Here is a 20000-nt window from a genome sequence, read left to right as displayed (position 1 = left end):
CACAGCTCGTTAAAATCGGCTGTGGAGCAACAAGGTTTTTATTAGCAGATAAATAGACGCCGGGCAGACCTGCCCGACACACATGCAGCTGTGTATGAGCATCAACAAAATAAAGCATGCTCCAACATATGGCACTGGGGGGGGGGGATGAAGCCGTACCTCTCTCAGGAAGGGGGCACGGGTGGACCTCGCAGTTGTCGCCCCAGCCGGCGCCGATGGTGCAGCAGCACTCCCGCTTGGTGGCGTTGCGGGACAGGACGTTGTCGCACATGTCGGCGTCGTCCAGGTTGTAGTAACAGTCCTTCCTCTCCTCCTCCGCCGCCCGGGCCGGGGAGGCGGGGGAGGCGGGGGAGACGGGGGAGACGGGGGAGACAGGGGAGAGCGGGAAGATGGGGGGAGGGTCGCCGTTGGCTGCGGAGGGATGTGGAGACACGCGCGCATGAACGGAGGTGCGCGTCGATGAGCACAAACGCAGACAAACAAACCATTGTTGCAGATGGCTTTCTCCATCTGCAACAATGTGGACGACGGCGGCTAAGCTTGCCGACACTGGGGATCGAACCCAGAACCTTTGGGCTTGGGAGTTAAACCCCCATCGCTACCTCACTTCCCGACCCCACTATCACAGAAACGTGTCGTGAAGTATGTGTTTTTACGGCCTTGTTTCCGTACTCGTAGTGCTTAAGAAGGGATCAGAGGGGAAATAACTCGTTACCACTGATTGTTCGTCTCCGGTGTCAAACGGGCACAGAGTTTGAATTCCTTGCTCGAGGGCCCTTCAGAAGACAGCCGTTGGCAGCGCTCGCCCCCCCCCAGGGGGTACCGTATCATCCTATCGATCATCACCGCACTCCCGATGCCAACAGCGTCTGCTGGCCCCCGGCCCGGTCTTCCACCCGGCCTCCAGCGGCCGTCGCATACCTTCGCCGGCCACTGCTGAGCCCGCTCATTTAACACAGCCCTGGGCTCAGGCATTCACCCTTAAGCTGCCGGCTTAGCCCAATGGAAACACTGGTACTCGAGTCAAGCCACCATTCACTCGCTCGTGATTGATTAGCGCACGTCGAAAGCAAACAGCGGAATGCGGCGCAGAAGGTACACAAAGGCATAGCTGGGGGAGCAGAAGGAAAAACATCCCTAGCTGAGGGCGCGCCGGCTTAATAGTGTCAATACGGACCCGTCTCGCGGACACGTACACACGGCGCCAGGTCGGCGCGCGGCGGGGGTCTGGGGCCGCCACCTCTCCTGAACCACCTCCACCTTCACCTGAGAACCACGCAGGTCAGGGGGGCGCCGTGCGTGTGCGTATGTGTGTGTGTGGGGGGGGGGACGTGGGGAAGGAGGCGGAGGGACACCGGAAGTCGCCGCGCGGGGGGGTGGGGGGGGGGACGAGCGGGGGGGTGGGGGGGGGGGGGCGAGGGCGAGGGGTGGGTTTCAGATGGGTTGGTGGCGGCCAGACGACCTTGCCCTGTGTTGTCCTAATGCATATTTGGTGCTCAGGGAGCCCACTCCGCTATGATCCTGGTATAAGTACAAATGATAACAGTCCCCGGTGGAAGAGTGGCTTGCATCCTCCTCGCCAAGCCACTGTTTAGATAATAAGAGACGGCTCATTAAGGCAGAGACAAGCCCTGCTCTCCCAGCGACGCGACTGGGCGAGCCGGCGGCCACTGTGTGTGTGTGTGTGTGTGTATGTGTGTGTGTGTGTGTGTCTGTCGCTGCGGTGTTACCCATGGTTCGGCATTGACTGGTAACGGGATCAAATTCCTCATTGTCGCTGGGGCAGATGCACAGGAAGCTGCCGTCGTAGTTCTCACACAGGGCCTCCCCGCACACAGCCATGCTCATCTCGCACTCGTTCACGTCTGAGCACCGGACCAGGGCAAGAGGAAGCGGGAAACAAGGTGCGTGTCATTCGGATCAACTGGCTTTCAGGCAGGCATGCATCCTCCCAAGTACTGTTGTACGCCCTACCATCCCTGTTCCTTAATTAGATCAGGAATACAATGTACAATGTGCAATAGCGCATACACTTAAAATCCCTTTTACTGTATTGCAAAAATGCTAAACATACTGCAATCACTGGATCATCACATGATAAATGACTAGCTTGGGTGTACAGGGAACCGACACACCGTTACAACAGCATCACAGTACGACTGGTAAAAAGGGAGTACCCACCAACGCAGCGGGTGGTCTCCCCGGGGGGGTTGGTGTAGCCCTGGTGACACTGGCAGAGGTAGGAGGTGTCCGTGTTCTCGCAGAAGCCGTGGTTTCCACAGATGGTCTCGTTCACACATTCGTCGGCATCTGCAGAGTCATCAGAAGACACGGCGGTGAGCGTCTTACGTTACCGTGTTCCACGGCTAATGGCTGTGTCCTAATGACTCCGCAGGACTTCAAATAAACACCGGGGCCGGGCGTTCATGGCGGTCAGCCGGACTGGAGACACACAGACACATGATGGATGCCTCCTACTGAGATCCTTTGGATGACGGACTGTATGTCTTTCGCAGTCCGACCAATTAACTTGCAATATTTGTGCCAACTAAAAAAGATTAAATGACCAATGACCAACCTGCTAGATGACTCAAAGTCATTGACGGTCTATGTGGTATGTGTATGTAAGCATGTATAGGTTTGTATGGAGAACAACCAATGACATGGCTGGCATATTGGGTTGCTATGAATACCAATCAATGAAAGCACAGTCTGTCCTTTCCTGAGTTATCAGAGAACAGCATCAGACAGCTGGAAAGCCGCCGTGGAAGGCGCCCAGGGCCCAGATCTAGTGATGGAGAAGTGACTGAGCCCTTTACTGGACCTGGTACAGGAGTTACGCAAGACTGAGAGCATGTTCGTGTTGGTGGTTTGGTGTTTATATTCAAACAAGCTCCTTCTCACACATTGGGGAACACAACCATGGGGAAATAAGGCTTTAGTCCGGTCCCCCTCAGGTCACTGGCAGAGGGGGTGTTCCCAGGCTAATCGATTAATCCGTATGAGGCCGTTGGTGTGTTTGATGTTTCATGGCAGCGTTCCCAAGAGGAAAACTGACTCAGTATGAAAATGAGAACCTGAGCGGAGAGTCGACATGAGCTCCACGCGGCCTAATAAAAGAATGTGGCGAAAACACGTCGGCTTCTCTCATGCATGGCACGACCTCATTGAGAAAATACAACAAGAGCCACACGGAAAAGACCTTGATAGGCTTAGATAAAACCGCAGGACACTAAACAGAGACAGAGTGAGAGGGGACGCACGTCCCGGTTCTCCACAGCCCCGTGGAGCCGTGGCTGTTTTTAAAAGAGAACATTTGTTAGCAATTTCTAACATACATCATTTCGTATTCCCTGGCCTATTGTGCTGAGAGACCCAGGAGCCAAAGACAGATACCTTAGAAGAGGAAAGGCTGATTATATTTATTTATATAACAAACAAGAGCTTTGTGATCATAATCGAATCAGCTATATCTGTTCTGCTGTCAGTCCTGACGGCCCGCTGGTCAACGTTAACCTGCTGTGAACGTAACAGGATACAGAGGAGATCATCATCGTCCAGCCTCCATTCCTTGTTTTTCTTTCCTTAGCTCCTTTTATTTTTTTTACTTGAAGACTGACATCCTAAAGGTTCATGCTAAATACCCTGGTCGGCTCTTTTAACCCCAGTGGTCTAACCACATCTGAGGGAGAAAGGAGAGGGAATTTTGATCAATAACTGATGTTAGCAACTGTGTGTCGTTTTCCGCTAGCAAAGCTCTGAGTCAGCGCGAGCTACTCAGGATGTAGTAGTAATATCCTGAGTACTACTCAGGATGTAAGTCACTGCTCCTCTTTTTAGCGCCGAGAGAGAAGTCATAGTGTATTTGTTATTCAGCAGTGGGTAGCGTGTGTGGGTGTCTAATGAGAAACATTTGTTTCCATTCAGAAAAGGGCCTTGAAAAGATTTCGAAAATATATACATACTCAAATTTCCCTCAGATCCCACGATAAATTCATGTCACTTCTTATGAATTTCCTTAAGATGACTTGTAAGATGACAAAACTCAAACCCTCAAAGACCGGACCTTGCGACGTGTGGGAGAAAATCCCCCATGAGTGAGAAGCAACCAAGGGAGATTTTTACGAGCCGCAGACATTTGAACAAAATTAAATCACAGATAAAAATAATGACATTCGCATATTCTCCAAATGCATGGTGGCACTTATTTCCTGCTCCTTAAGCTCTGGTGAATGTTTTCTGTCGTTTTCTTAAAGGAAGGAGCCGGGCAGACCCCAGGAAACCACAGCCCAGTCAGATGGAACCGAGAGAGAGAGAGAGAGAGAGAGTTTGGCCACGGCTCCGTCTTCCATTCCATCACAGACGACTGCAGCGCGGTAATGGCGCTCAACCACTGTCCCGACCTTGACTCCTCACCAGGTTAATGCAAGATAAACAGCACATGTCCTGCGTAAAAACCGGACTCGTAAAACTCCAATCCTGTAGGTTTCTGTTGCTGTGCTGAGAGCGAGTACATCTGAGCGATGGCAGGTGGTGGTCACCTAGGGGGAATCGTTCTGCGTGTGGTTGTTCATCAGGTGTTGTTTTTCTCTTCAGGCGGGCTTTGGGGCAGCCGCGCACACACACACACACACACACACACACACACACACACACACACACACACACACACACACACACACACACACACACACACACACACACACTCTGTGTTTCCCAACCGACTGCATTTGGAAACTGGATGAACCACGAGAATGGGGACTTGAACCCGGGTCGCTGGTGCTGAGGCTGTGCCAGTGACCTGTTTCGTATTGACATTTTGCTAAACACATTATCCGTGATTCATCTTGTGTAACTCACAAAAATGTCCTAGAGGAAAGCATTCCCGCAGCTCGTTTTGGGAGAATATTAAGTCCGCGTTGATGTGAATAGTTCATATCATCTGAGCACAGGAGACCCCTCACTGCATGTTAGACGTGCTATGAAGTAGAGCCCGGAGCGCGGGGAGGATGTGCGGACAGCCATCTGGGAGTCCTGTAGGGAACGTTGTGGAATCTCCCTGTATGTCAGTCCCCTGAATAATCAGTGTCAGCGCTTTTTTTTATCCATATGAAAAGCGGGAGGGAGGGAGGAGGAAGGGGGGGGGGACGATGTTGTGTACCATGTGTGCATCAAGCTTGTCTCTACGCCGGTGCAATCAAACCCCCCCTCCATCTCATCTCAAAGGGAGATTCACAGCATCTGGTAAAATAAAGCCCAGACTTTAATGGTATTCCAGGGTCTTTCCCTGACTTCAGATCAGTCTGGAGTGGCAACATAAACAGTGTGATTACCCCACGTCCAGCCAGGGACCAGGCATGCTAATCCATGTTGTGCATCACTTCTGGGAACAGCTATGAATAATACATCGTAGGATGGTTCCACTAAGTGTTGAGTCTTTGGCAAGTAGCTTTTTTTTTCTCCACGGTTACGTCACGCCACGGGCAAGCTCTGAGACCTTCCGGAAAGGGGTGAACCAGGGGTGGGACGGGGGGGGGTGAAGAGGCCAAGTTTAGATGGGAGGTGCTGAGCTCCCTGGAGGTAGGTGGGGTGGGTGGGTGGGGGGGGGGGGGGGGGGGCAGAGCCAGTGGTACATTTCCTGATGGTCTGACCCAGAAAGACCTACCTTCCTGAGTGCAGTGATCCAGGCGGGTCAAACTGGGGGGGGGTTAGGGCTTTGTTTACCACTCACCACATGTGGTAGGACGGAGGACCTGGTGCTATGGCGCACCGCAACCCTTGCTTGCTTGACTGTTGGCTGACCCTGCTCGGCACACACCTCGGCCCCGGGTCCCTGGGCAACCCCGCGCGGGATTGGACCCATATGCACACAGTTAATGAGCAGGCCCCGCTGGCCAAAGATCAGAACAGGGTTTTCCCTCGACAGCAAAACCATTTCTGTGGGCTTTCATTGTTTTATTAAAAACTATTATCGCTGACCTGTGTTGGCCCGACGCTTACTGCAGTGCAAGCATCAGCAGCGCACTCGCACACATTCCAACCCTCAGTGTGTTTTTGTGTGTTTGTGCCAGGATGGGATTGTTTTGGCGCGGGGGTTTGGAGCACGCACTCGTACTTCAGTCATGGGCACGCCGTTTTAAGAGACAAGCCACAGGCTGCGAAACAATTTATGGCCGCAATTATAAGCAGCCGCCTAAATGAAAGACTACGATCGAGCACAAACTGCCGTCTCACCCGCACACACACCCACATACCCTGCCCAACACACACACACACACACACACACAGACTATGTGCCTCTCACATGTGGTGCCAGCCGAACCCGTTGCATTGCATCACTGCTGCACTCATTGCAGCTGACACTTAAACTGGAGGGGCCGGCTCCTGGATACGTGATGATTTTTACAAGACGGCGGATATGTCCCAGGGCCGGGTTCTGCCCCCTCTCGGTCCGCCGTCCCCCTCCCTCAGGAGTCTGTGTCGGGAGGACGGCGGAGGCTCCCACAGCGTTGCATCATGCGGTGGGACAAGTAGCAGTTGCGTGTGTGGGGGGGGGGGGCTGCCGTGCTGCTGAGAGACCTCGCCCTGGACCCAGGGTCCGTTACGTCTGCAATGCGTGTGTGTCTGCATGTGTGTCGGGAGGGGGAGCGAGGAGGTGGTGTGAGTTCAAGTGCTCGTCATTGGAGCCCGGTGGAGAGCGCCATGGGCCGGCGCTGGGGCGAGAGAGTGCTAGACCTGGGCGGAGCCTGCCGCCCGTGTAGACACGCAGAGCCGTAGGAGCTGCTGTTGGTGGTCCTGGGTCTGAGCTCAACGCTGTGCTCCGGCCAGCGGAGGAGCTGAACTGATTCTATTGCTCTTTAAGAGACATGCTTTCCCTCATGCCTCTCTAGGGGAGGATGATCCATAATCGGTACAACAAAAATCTGTGTGCGTGTGTGTTTGTGCGTGCGTGAGTTTGCATGTGTGTGCGTGAGTTTGCATGTGTGTGTGTGTGCGTGCATGCATGTATCCGCGCGCGCGTGTGTGTGTCTGTGTGCCTGTGCGCGTGCGTGTGTGCGTGCGTGCGTGCTTGTGAGTGTTACACAACAGCGCTGGTCAAAGCTTCTTGGCCCCTCCTAACACAATTACCAGTGGCGGATATTTATGTCTCACGCAGGACTAGAGGACCAGAATGCATAGCAGCCCAGCGCAGCTCTGATGGAGGAGGTGAGGCAGCTGGTTTTAATCTGGGGCCTATCTCACAGCGGGCCTTTAAAGATTTTAAGATGGCGCCAGACACCCTTCATCGTGTGGCTCGGAGCCGGCAGACGGCCACGCGCATCAGGAGGAGGAGGAGGAGGTGCAGGCGAGGCGAGGCTGCTGCAGCCCCGGCCGCACGTTCACCTCCCCAAAACCACCACAGTTTGCACGGCATAATGGCGATACAGGAAAGCGTCCGACCACCCCCTCTGTGCGTACGTGGTGTTTCCCCTCGCAACCGCATACATCACATCAACTCCCGCCCCCCCCCCCCGCCCAGAAACAATGCTACACCCAGGCTTCCAAACAGCTTGAAGTTCTGTGGCCCTCAGACGACCGCTGGAGATGCACATAACTTACTCCGCAAAGAAAAAGTGACACATTGGGAGCGATGCATTACAGGCCTTTTGCATATCGCCGTGACGCACACTACACAAACCCCTGCCAACGCATCCTTCCCTGCCAGTAAACACACACGACCGCATGTATTGTGCGGATGTTGGAACAAGGGCTGTTGTTGTTGGCGGAGGCCAGGTCTATCCGATCAAGTCTATCGAGCGAGGAGCCTGGCGAAGGGGGGAAAACCCATGCTGGGCTAGGCTGGGTTAGACTGGATGGTAATCTTAAATCAAGCCGTCTTTTTATGTCAAAGCACAACTTCTGGGGGGGCATAGAACCTGCAAGGGAGTCAGGCCTCGTTTCGGTGTACCGAAGAAGACTCATTTCAGCCCCCTGCTCTCCCCAACGCCCCTCCCAGTGGTTGAGTTGCCCCATGGCCTGGTCATGGCCTTGCCTAACCTTCAGCTCCATTGTCTGGAGGAGGAGGAGACCCACTCTCTGTATTTTATCAGGTGGTCTTGCACCAGGGACACTCCCTCTCTCCCCGATGTCAGTGGCCGTTCTCCCTGCGTTCTTCAAGGGAAACCCAAGGCACCCGAAGGCTGTTTGTGTGAGCCTCTTTAACTGTGCGTGCAGAATAGATATGACCCATGATATAGGTGCTCCTCACAGACTGCTTTTTACAATATCAGCATCTGCTGGCTAACACCGATCGGGAAACAAAGAGGCATCCTTATGTACGCAGTAACGATAACGAGAACATCAGGAGGGTTATCGTCATCATCTCTTCACAACATCTGCATTGTCTCTGGCACATATGTCCCTGTGTGCATGTGTGTACACAAGGTGCTAATACTTAGTATTGTGTCGCGTCTTATCCTCGCTATCTTTGTTGAATACAGGGAATGGGCCGACCTAGTGATTGTACGTGCTTGGCACTTGTTTCTATGAACATCCTAACTGTACCGACAGCGATGTATTGTTGTTTCTCTTGCTTCTGACAAATGTACTTCACTGTAAGTCCCTTTGGATCAAAGCGTCTGCTAAATGTGAATGTGTGTGTTCGCTAGCTCGTTGCAGAGAGCCCCACTCACCACAGTCCTCCCCGTCCCCCCCCGGCTCACAGCCCATGTAGCAGCGGTACGAGCCCACCAGGTTCTCACAGCGCCAGACGCCACAGGCCGAGCGGCCAAACTCCTCGCACTCGTCCTGGTCTGAGGACACAGGGGGGGGGGGGGGGACACATGTTAGGAAAGATCATGACACACTGTGAAACACAAGGACAACCCCGGGTGGGATTGCACACACACAAATAGACACACTCACAAATGGACACACACACAGACACACACAAATAGACACACACACACACACACACACACACACACACACACACACACACACACACACACACACACACACACACACACAGATACACACACACACAAATAGACACCCACACACAGACACAGACACAGATACACATGGACATGTGCGTTGCCTCCGCTGCTCCTCTGCTTCCAGGATCAGGGGGCTGGGGAGGAGAAGGAGTCAGCCAGGAGGCCTGCGGCCGAGTTGTCCTCAGCAGAGAGCTGTCCGCCAACAACAATATTGTCCTAGCAACTGAAGAACTTGTGAAGGAGCTAAAGGGAGACGTTGCAGAGGGAGAAACACCTCCTCTCACTGTCGCTCCCCCAAGGACAGGAGGAAGGAGCGCCGGGCGACAGCAGCAGGAGCAGCAGGAGCAGCAGGAGCAGCAGGAGTGCCACTCCGAGCCTGGAAGCCCGTCTTAGAGAGGCTTAACCTGCAGCTTCCAACCAGTCCCGAAGGGCGCTCTGCCAGCGCTGTACATAATCAATCATGTCCGGCGCTATGCTATGCTGGGCACATTCGCATGAAAATGGAATGTGACAAAGAAACGACTCATGAGTACATGTTAGCTTGCTCCGGTCTGGCCATGCGAGCGCGCGCCAGCAGGGCCCGGTGTCTCGGCCAAATAAGAAGAATTCAGGAGTGTGCTCCAGGGTGCACTTTGGGCGCCTCAACACCTATAGTTCAGAAGACTGGGACCGATTCAGGGGCGGGGTGGATGCTATGCTGCATTTTTATCTGGTTCGGTTAACATCACACTTTCTGGACTTGGTTAGACGAGCTAGCCTAATTTCCACCATTCTGTAACTGAGTAGTCTGAAAATGTCTGTTGTTGTGAACAAGCACAAGCCTTTGCTTTATATAGTCGATGTTTCAACAAAGTGCCATCATCTGCTGATTGCACCACGTCTGACAACGACTCATTTTAATCTAGGAGAGGTTTACTATCCCTGGCTGAATGTGTTTATTAAGGTTCACCTATACCTATTTTCTATTATTTCCAGTATGTGGCAAAAGTATATCCACAATGCATTGTTTCTTAATTTGCTCCCTTTAATTGGCTCGGCTCACATTCACACTCAAAGCAAATGGAACCAGACTCACTTACAAGCGGACTAGAGTTTGTTTGTTTGGTCCGAGTGCAAACAAGCTTTTCAAAGGAGCCGCACTATCGTGGAAAACGCTGCGTTGTTCGATCAAAGCGGACCCGACAGATCATGAGTGAAAGAACCCCAAAACCAGGTCTTACCCTCGCAGCCAGAGATGGCGGGGTTGAACTTGAAGCCGGCCTCGCACAGGCAGAGGTAGGACCCGTCCGTGTTGATGCACTGGCCTCTGGCACAGATGTCGTCCGGGATGCACTCATCCACGTCTACAGGTCACGGTACCGGGGAGAGCAGAACAAGACGTATATGAGTCAGAGACGGGAACAGGCGGAGGCAGGGCGGATTAATGCATATTGATTCCATGATGAGGACCTCGTTTGTCCTGATCGAGGCACAGGGGAATATTACACCTCCGCATAAGCATCGCAATGGGAGCACATTTGTAATCAGGCGCTTGTCGGAACACAAGATGCATTGCCCATTTGGAGCGCTTAACGGTGTACTGGCAAACAGGAAAACAGGGAGAAAAGGGAAAGGAGACCCATACCTCAGCATTTCAAGCTCAAGACATTCCCTCAGCCTTGGGAAATTAATAACGGAGGCTATGGGGCTGATTAACTGTAGATCGGGGAATAATTGTAAATAATTGTAGCATGACAACATATCGAGAAACGTATCTGGGCCCAGGCTAATAGGCGGGGGTAAAGCGGGAAAGTATGAAAAATCCCACACAAGGGAATAGCCCCCCCCACTCTCCTCCCTGACATGTGATAATGAGCAAATATTTCGGAATGGCAGACATGAACGCATGTTTGCGAAAGACAGACAAAACAAAACAAGGTTGCAGACCGAAGGTAATCACGGAAAAATGTGGCCTTAAAAAATTGTAACCTGATCATTTTGAGAGAAAAAAAGACTCAGGAGATTGTGATTTCTGAATCCTGACGTGAACTTGGTCAATAAGGCTCAACTCAATTACATATTTTCTTTGCAGTTTTATCTGTGGTAAGTATTGCTGGGCCACACAGGCCAAAAAGTCTGCCTTTCCTTCAGCTTTTACGATGATGCTGTCTAACCAGGATCCCAGGGGTGGGTGCAAACTTTATAGGCCTCTGCCTCTGCAGACGCTGTTGCACCACACTGCGCAACAACCGCTGGTTTGAGAAAGGACTAGAGTTGAGCAGCTCTCGTCGACTTCTTAGGGGCCAAACATGCACGCAAACACACACACACGCACACGCACACACACACACACACGCACACACACACACACACACACACACACACACACACAAGCCCCAACCATGCTGAGCAGATTGTCCCCCCAACAATGGTGTGGCCTGGCCCAGCGTCCCTCCGCACCTCCAGCTGTACATCATGACAAAGCGAGTTTGCTTTGGACCGGCCTCCTGAGATCACCTCCTCTTCCTCCACCTTCTTCTCCTCACGAAACCACACCAGTCACAACACTGATTCCAATTATTCCAGCCCAAGCCATTTAATCTAATTAAACATCTTTGACAGCAAATGCTTCAGCCTGTTCTGTTCTGAAAAGGGGGGAAAAAAATCTCCTCGTCTCTGGCCAATAATAAGCCCTGGTTTTGTTTCCCTTCGCAGTGACCAGCGGGTCATTGGGTGCGGTTGGAATAACATCAAACCCGTGTCCGAGAGGAAGGCGAGCGGTGAGGCGGTTGATGTCAGGCCCAGGCCTGGTTACACACAATGGCCGCTTCAGCACCCATGGCAAAGGGTACCGGGTCCCAGACAGGCCCTCTCACAGGGCCGGGATCCAGGGGGAAGGGATACTTCCGATTATGCCTGCCAACCCGCATTACACTAACAGATGACAGCAGCGGGCTAGGTCTCCGAAGGCAGGCTATGTCATTTATGTAAACACATGCACAATATAGGGGGTACTATAGTGGTCAAAAGGTTCCGTGTATGATCCATGATGTCCACAGCCTACCTACCTGCAGGCACCCTTCAGCAAGAGAACTGACCCTTACCTGCTCATGCATCACATGTCTCTGTATGACACTGTTATTTTTAATTAAAGTGTCTGATCAATGACTAAACAGGTCGGCTTAGCACAGGAGGTGGAGCGGGTTGACTTGTAGTTCGTTCCCCGGCTCCACCTAGCTGAGCGTCGAAGTTTCCCTGAGCAAGACACCTAACCCGAACAGCTCCCGACGAGCTGGCTGTCACCTCCGCTGCAGGTGTATGAACTGTTGTAAGTCGCTTTGGATAAAAGCGTCTGCGTATGTCCTAAACGTAAATGTAAACAGTGAACAGTCATGCGGGTAATCCCCCCTCTGGGTGTCTCTGCTGTGATGTCTTACCTTGGCAGCCGGTCGCCCCGGCGCCAGTGGTGTATCCGTCAGAGCAGATGCACATGTAGGATCCCTCTGTGTTCAAACACTCGCCTTCTCCACAGATCCCAGCGACGGTCAGACACTCGTTCACATCTGTTACCGGCACACGCACACACGCAATGACGCGCACACCGATGCATTTCAATTCCAACGTTGACTATATGTCACATGTTTACGCACGTCTCTTTGAATGCCAAGGACGCGTGGAGCGCTCCGACAAACACACACACACACACACACACACACACGCACACACACACGTGTGCAGAAACACAAGACCACACACATCACACCGCACGCGGACCGGAAAGCCGTGCAAGGAAAACAGAGACACATACACACAGACGCAAACGTCATTGAATGACATATACACACCAGCTGTGAGACTTTGGCTCTCAGTTCAAATAGGCCCAGAGTTTATCGTCTAAAGAGCTCACAGATTACAGGGGAACGTGTCAAAAATGTCATGCATCAGTGAGCGATGACTCACTCTCTGTCCGAGCATGGGAAGACACGAGCGCCGTATGAAAAAGGGACCGTGTTGCCATCACATAAAAAGTGACAACAGATGACTCATGGGTAATTACATTTCATCGGCGTGGTAAACGCATGCTCGGCGTGTGCGTGTCTGTACCTTCGCAGGATCCGCCGTTGGGTGTGAAGCCGGGGTCACAGGTCACGCAGGAGAAGGAGCCGTGCGTGTTGGCGCACACCCCTCCGGGACACGCCCCCTGTGTGTGGCACTCGTCCACGTCTGTCGGACAAAACCACGGAAGAAGAAGTGAGGATAAAGATGATGGAGTGGAAGCCGAGAAAGAAGAAAAACAAGACGAAATGGGAACACAAAAGACGATAAGATGTACGATTTCTTGAGAGAGGAATTTCGGGGTCAAAGGTTAGGTCATCAACATTAGCGCCAGAATTTCTTTTTCTTTTTTTATGTTTGGTAGTTGCGAATGGTCGAGCCAAACCGACTATGTGCCATACAGTAAGAAAAGCCCTTTATTAGTTTGCACTGACAGTGGTTAATTAAAAACGGTGGAAAGATAAGTATGTGGGACGGACATCCATTCCAAAGCAGCAAGCTATTACAGGTGGCGTTTAATTACTGTATCTACAAACAGTCGTGGGCTAACTGTTATGTGATCATTGGAAATTCCTCCACACCGGTACAGATTGTATTTCTTATAGAAAATAGGGGCGGCCATTGAAAAGTGATTGAGATGGCGGCTCTGCATTTCGCTTCATTGAATGAGTTCAACAGGTCACGCTTGATAAGTGAAAGGCAAGGGGAGTGGTTGGCTGCGTTTCCAAAGAAGTCCCCTTTAATATTTTCCATGGCATCAGAGGCATCCATTAAAATCCTATCAGTGGATCGACTTGGATTTCTACTTTGGGGGCTATGAGAAATGTTTTTTATTTTTAACCTTTTTCCATCACAAAGACCTATCACAGGACACTCCTCGCCTCCCTCACAGCATGGGCCACACTCTCAATCAATAACATGTTGCACATGACTGACTCAATGTTTAAACACTATAAAAACATTTCTCCCCCCTCGGTCTTCCTCCCATGAAGTCATGACAGTCGTCATTCTTCCCGGATTCACATAAGCAGCCATTTCACGGCATGCGTCTAATAGATCATGTCAGGACCGATGATCAATGTTATGAAGGATTCGGTTTATTACGATTTGTGCGTGTCTACATTACAATCCATGTTTGGATTGTAATCCAAACTCTTCTGCCCCGAGCGGCCCTCCTTGGACACGCTGGCAGGAGAACAAGGTGGAGGAGCAGGACAAGGTGCAGAAGGTGAAGGAGCAGGACAAGGTGGAGAATGTGGACAAGGGGGAGGAGGTGAGGGTGGACAAGGTGGAGGAGGTGAGGGAGGACAAGGTAGACAAGGTTGGCAAGGTGGGCAAGGTGGAGAAGATGGGTAAGTTGACAAGGTGGAGAAAGAAAAGGTGGAGAAGGTGGAGAAGGTGGTCAAGGTGGGTAAGTTGACAAGGTGGAGATTGTGGAGAAGGTGGAGAAGGTGGAGAAGATGGGTACGTTGACAAGGTGGAGAAGGAGGAGAAGGTGGACAAGGTGTCGAAGGAGGAGAAGGTGGAGGAGGTGGAGGAGGTGGATGAGTTGACAGGGGGGTCTTACCCTCGCACGTGACCCCGTCCTGGGACAGCTGCAGTCCCTCGCTGCAGTCCCTGCATACAAAGGAGCCCGGCACGTTCACGCACAGCTGGCCGGGGCACTCATCAGCCACCGAGCACTCGTCCACATCTGGAGACGGAAGACACAACATCGCACGACATGAGGACACGTCATGAGGACACGTCATGAGGACACGTCATGGTCCGGATTATCCTCTCTGGCTTTGTGCAAATAGAGCTGCGCCGTCGCCCAATCAGCGAGCTCGGTCATGGAACTGGAACGAGAAGTTCCTGATCATCGACAGCTCTGTCTCCCCGGGCTGAGGGCTACCTCAGACTTCCAGCAGACCTCATTCAGCACTGCTCAGTTCTATTTGGGGGCTGTTGTCTCATTGTTTCTGGGTAGAGAATAAGGAAGAACACTGCCAGATACCGGGGGGTTCCAGCGATGATGTGATGTCTAGGACAAGTATTTTGGGATAATGCGCTCAAAAGAAAAGAAAAAAAGAGAAGATAATAATCAAGCATGGGTCTTAGCTGCCGCACCGATGATGTTTAAATTAAACAGGGATAACCCCCAGGCTTTTCTAACCTCAGAACAGACACCTGTTGTTATGGCTTCTTCCTAGGGACAGTGTACAGACATTTGCTGAAGAAGACAAGGAGGTACACATGGTTTATGGATGCCCAACTACACATGCAAGCTCAGACACACGTACAAACACACAGCACTGTCATGCTTTGCTGATGTTGTGTGTGTGTGTGTACGTATGTGTGTGAGTATCATGTGACAGGTAATTGTGGTGCATGTATGAGTGTATGATGGTGTGAGAGAGAGGTTAAGTATGAAATATGTCCTGAACGGCATCTCCTACCCCCACATACACACACACACACACACACACCCAGACACAAATCCTCAGTGAACAGTGAACACATGAAAGCCTAACCTTCACATTGATGTCCGTCCTCGGGGACTCTAAATCCTGGCCGACAGGTGAGGCACGTGAAGGAACCGTCTGTGTTTGTACACGTTCCTCCGGGGCACGCGTTGGGAAGCGCACACTCATCAATGTCTGCGGCGGTGAGAAAGGAAAACAAGAACAAACGCTGTTAGCCTTCCCGTTTGGGAACATTATTGGGACTAACCGGATTGGTCATCTGGGAGGGCGGGATGTGTCGATGTAATCTGCATGATAATGCCGTCTCAGCCGAACACCGGTGTCCGTGTTGTGGTCCTGAATGAGGCTGTGTGGAGGGTAATGCAGGCGTCAGTGTGACAGAGGAGGACCCACCTTCACAGAGCTCCCCGTCGTGCGACACCACGTAGCCCTGGGGGCAGGTCCTGCACGTGTACGAGCCCTCCGAGTTCAGACAGACGCCGTTGGCACAGGCCGACAGGGACCGGCACTCATCGACGTCTTAAGGGGGCAGACACGCACGCAACCACGCAACCACGCACACGCACGGGCACAATCACATACACACACACACGCAAGCAACCACGCACACACACACGCACACACACAAACAAACATATACACACAATCACCCACATACAAACATAACCATAATCACAACCATTCCAGTTGCAACACACCTGTATCCCAGAGCATGGTCATGTGTTGTGCTTTGCTAACAGTGCAGAAGAAGATTGGATTTACCTTCACACCTCTGCTGGTCTTGGGACACCTGATAGCCGGTCCTACAGTCGGTACAGATGTAGGACCCCTCTGTGTTGCGACACACCCCTCCCAGACACAAGTCCCCCTGGGCGCACTCATTCAAATCTGAAGAATTTAATATTTAATTTATGATTTAATACTTTCATTTAAAAAAATGTGAATGAAGATTGTTTCTACATGCATCTTTTGTGTGCTGACGAGAATCGATGTGACACCTCTGGTGTCAGTCCTTTAAAGGGGTAGAGGGGCTCTTACCCGCGCAACTCAGCCCATCTGCAGAAGCTCTGAACCCGGGCCTGCACTCCTGGCACGAGAAGGAGCCTTCACCGTTGACGCAGATTCCCACCGGGCACACGTTGGGAGCGGCGCACTCGTTGACATCTAACAGCCCGGAGAAGAAGAAGAAAGCAGGTGAGACATGGGGCTGTCGGGAGAGCTTCCCCAGGTGGAAGCCCAGCGAGGCAGCCCGCTGCCGGGTGATGAACGACCGAGGGGGCCCGCTCCGTAACACTTTACAGACCTTCGCAGGCCTTGCTGTCGGGGGTGGCCTGGTAGCCGTGGCCACAGACACACTCGTGCGTCCCCTCCAGATTGACACAGCGGCCGCCGTTGCAGACCCCGGGGAGAACACACTCGTCCACATCTGGAGTCAAGGTCAAACAGCAGGAAGTACAGACGCAGGGGGGAAGAATGAGGGTCTCATAAAACACAGCATGCAGCGTGCCCCCCCCGCATCCCCCAGCCGTGTGGACTTTAATAGCACCGCCAGGCTTCTGAAGTAGGACCCCTTCTACACAGAGCAGGCCCACACATATCATACAAAGACAGCCTGCCACCTGGGTGGTGGTGTGATTGGGGTCCCTACCTTGGCAGAGGTTTTGCACTGAGAGTTTGTATCCATGGAAACAGTTGCACCTATAGGAGCCCTCCGTGTTGACACATCTACCATTGCCGCACACCGATTGGTCCAGACATTCGTTAATGTCTGTGGGGGGACAGAAGACAGTCGCATATGAGAGGTTGATGGAATAAAGGCAGTATGATCACATGAATGAGAGCCAGTTATTAATTCTGTATATATTACATGGCATCTTAAGTCAGAACACATGTACCTGATTAGAAAAAGATTTTCCATGAATAAAAACATTGTTTGTAGCAAATTCGATAAGTGGTTTAGATAAAGGTAGCAAAAAACACAAACACATTTTCTTCCAATATCTGTTAGGCAAGAAATAATGAATAAGATCTGCTTGAAAAAAAAAACAATTAGATCTGACCACTGTACATATTGCAGACCCATTTCAGAGCTGCCTTTTCTCGTCAATATTTTCTTAGGTGTTTCTTAAACAGCTTTTGGCCCCTCTGGCTGAAAATATGTGATTTTAAATAGTTGTCATGTTTTTGATCCATCAACCATAACAACCTTCTGTAAGTGGTTAACGAGAGAGGGGCTGCTTTTAGTCCCAATTTCTTCTTTTATTATCACTTATAATAAAGCTCTCATCGAGTGGCTGGTGAAAACCTCTGGAGATGTTAATTTGCTGACGGTACTTTTGGACCAACATAGTTTGTAAGTGAGTGTAGACGACAGTTCTATCCCCCCTGCCGTCCGCTGGGGTTTCCCAATGTCCATGAGGATCTAATTAGGACTCAAACTCATTGCATCACATGCATCCTTCTAGTGATGTCATCCATAAATCCAATCTCCGGTTCCAGTTACACAGATCAGATCAGATCAGAGATCAGATCAGAGGACACACGACTGTCCAGTCGTGTTCTCATAAGTGAACTACTATAATTGTAGTGAACTTAACGTATGACCAGGGCTTAGGCTTCTGTAAGTTCTGTAAGAGAGAGAGAGAGAGAGAGAGAGAGAGCGAGAGAGAGAGAGAGAGTGAGAGAGAGAGAGAGAGCGGAAAGGAAGTGGAAGTGGAAGAACGTAGGGTCTGGATGAGTGAGGCGACGAGAGGACGCCACAGAGAAGTGAAGGGCGGTTGAGGACAAGAGGGCTTGCACAATGAAAACAAAGAGCGCAGAGAGCGAGAGTGAGAGAGAAAGAGAGAGATAGAGCGAGAGAGTGAGAGAGTGAAAGAGTCAGAAAGAGCAAGAGAGAGCGAGAGACAGAGAGAGTGAAAGAGCGAGAGAGCGAGAGACAGAGAGGTAGAGACACAGAGGCAGGGTTGTGCTGGCCCTGGCCCCGGGGACCACCAGACATCTGTCAGCGGGGGCCCCAGCACTCCTGTTCCCGCGGCCTCCTGGCATCTGGCGGGCCCCTTACGAGATAAGCTTGACCGAAGGGAGCGCTGGTGACGGTGTGGGGGTGGGTGGACGGGGGTAAAGGGGGGGAGCTGTTTTCTCTATCATACCAAGCAATTACGCTTATCCGCGTCGTGGCCAATTGGGCCCAAACGACCTCTCTGCAGTCCATTGACTGCTGCGCAGCGCCGCCACCGCCGCCGCCTGTTTCCATGTGACTCGCTCCCCTCCTGGCGTACCGCGATACCCTGTTAGCGCCTAAGTTGGCTGAGCGGGTGCTCTGAATGAAAATATTTACCTCTGGCCTCCCCCCCCCCCACTGCCCCCCCTCGCTACTCATTCACAGACCGCCATACACTCGGCATTCATACGGCCGTGGTGTAATGAGAGCGTGGAGCGATGTCGGCGGCGGTGCCCTTTGCGACGACAGAAACAAACATGAGGATGACCTTCATTAGGTGTTTTGTAAGCAGACGTTCGGGGGAAAACACAACACGCCCGAGGGGGTGGGGGTGTTCATCCATAGTTCCCCGTCGAGGGGTGCGGACGGATCGGACAGTTTGAACACAATCCCCGATTGTAAACAGTTTACATGCTCGCGTTTACAAACCCATTTTTCCATCAGCCGGCCGTCTCTCTCAGCCCCCCCACAGATCCGCAGTATGCACTGCATGGGCTTGAGTTTCCAAACAAATGAGGGCAGGGTCAAAGAGAAGTGGGGGGAATGTGGCAACAGCAGCCAGGGGTTGGGCTCTTACATAACGGAGTCACCTCTGGGTTAATGGGGCTGCTCGGGAGCGCAGCTCCAAACCCACTGTTTGCTCGGCCGAAAACCCTCTCTGAGCAGTATGTCAGCGATCCACTGTTCATTATCTCTGAAAACACTGTGCTTGTGCATCCACTGTTCACCATCTCCTCATCAAACACTGTGCGTGTGTTTTCACTGTTCACCATCTCTTAAAGCATGTAATTGTGTTTCCACTGTTCACCATCTCCTAAAGCACGCGTGTTCAGCGTGGTTAATTGTCACCGGCTGAGAAAATACAGGAATAAGCCCTTTAGCCTCTGTGTCTTCTTCTGACTCCTCAAGACTTGTCTCTCCCTCTCTCTCTCTCCCTAGAGTTAATGGGACCTCGCTCGCCCCAACAGCACAGTGGCCATCGCCTTCCAACAATAACAGTCTGTTAGTTTAAGGCTGTAGCCCGGAGCGGGGGGGGAGGGGGATGAGGGATATTTGGCCTCTCCGAAAATTTACGGATCCAGGGAAACAATCTATTCCCCGGGGCTGGTGAAAGATGACGAGGGGCAGTAACAACCACGGCGGCAGAGCGGCGGTGGTGGTGGTGGTGGTGGTCATGGGGTGTGGGGGTCGCCTCCCGATTTATCACACGTCGGATGACTGCATGGCAAACGGAGGGCGGAGGGCCCTGCGGCGTCCGCGCCACCTCCGTCGTCGTCGTCGTCGTTCCTCTATTTGTGGTCA

The 20000-nt window shown here is 52.0% G+C and overlaps 1 protein-coding gene across 1 annotated transcript in view; it reads right to left on the bottom strand.

Moving 5' to 3' along the window:
• Window positions 1-20000, bottom strand: part of LOC311361924 (latent-transforming growth factor beta-binding protein 2-like) — an 87515-nt gene that overhangs the window by 6094 nt on the left and 61421 nt on the right. Inside the window, exons 17-31 of the mRNA XM_084481719.1 lie at window positions 17127-17246; window positions 16782-16904; window positions 16517-16642; window positions 16241-16366; window positions 15872-15997; window positions 15527-15652; window positions 14581-14706; window positions 13062-13181; window positions 12395-12520; window positions 10199-10321; window positions 8673-8792; window positions 2182-2310; window positions 1731-1865; window positions 160-411; window positions 1-19 (exon numbers count right to left, since the gene is read on the bottom strand). The exon at window positions 1-19 is cut by the window's left edge and continues 77 nt beyond it. Of these exons, the coding sequence (XP_084337845.1) occupies window positions 1-19; window positions 160-411; window positions 1731-1865; window positions 2182-2310; window positions 8673-8792; window positions 10199-10321; window positions 12395-12520; window positions 13062-13181; window positions 14581-14706; window positions 15527-15652; window positions 15872-15997; window positions 16241-16366; window positions 16517-16642; window positions 16782-16904; window positions 17127-17246 (1897 nt within the window). The remainder of the gene's footprint in view (window positions 20-159; window positions 412-1730; window positions 1866-2181; window positions 2311-8672; window positions 8793-10198; window positions 10322-12394; window positions 12521-13061; window positions 13182-14580; window positions 14707-15526; window positions 15653-15871; window positions 15998-16240; window positions 16367-16516; window positions 16643-16781; window positions 16905-17126; window positions 17247-20000) is intronic.

The sequence above is a fragment of the Micromesistius poutassou genome (assembly GCF_964030765.1).
Source record: "Micromesistius poutassou genome assembly, chromosome: 17".
NCBI lineage: Eukaryota > Metazoa > Chordata > Actinopteri > Gadiformes > Gadidae > Micromesistius > Micromesistius poutassou.
The sequence above is the reverse complement of the archived record's forward strand: the minus strand, read 5'-3'. Positions and strand labels throughout refer to the sequence as shown.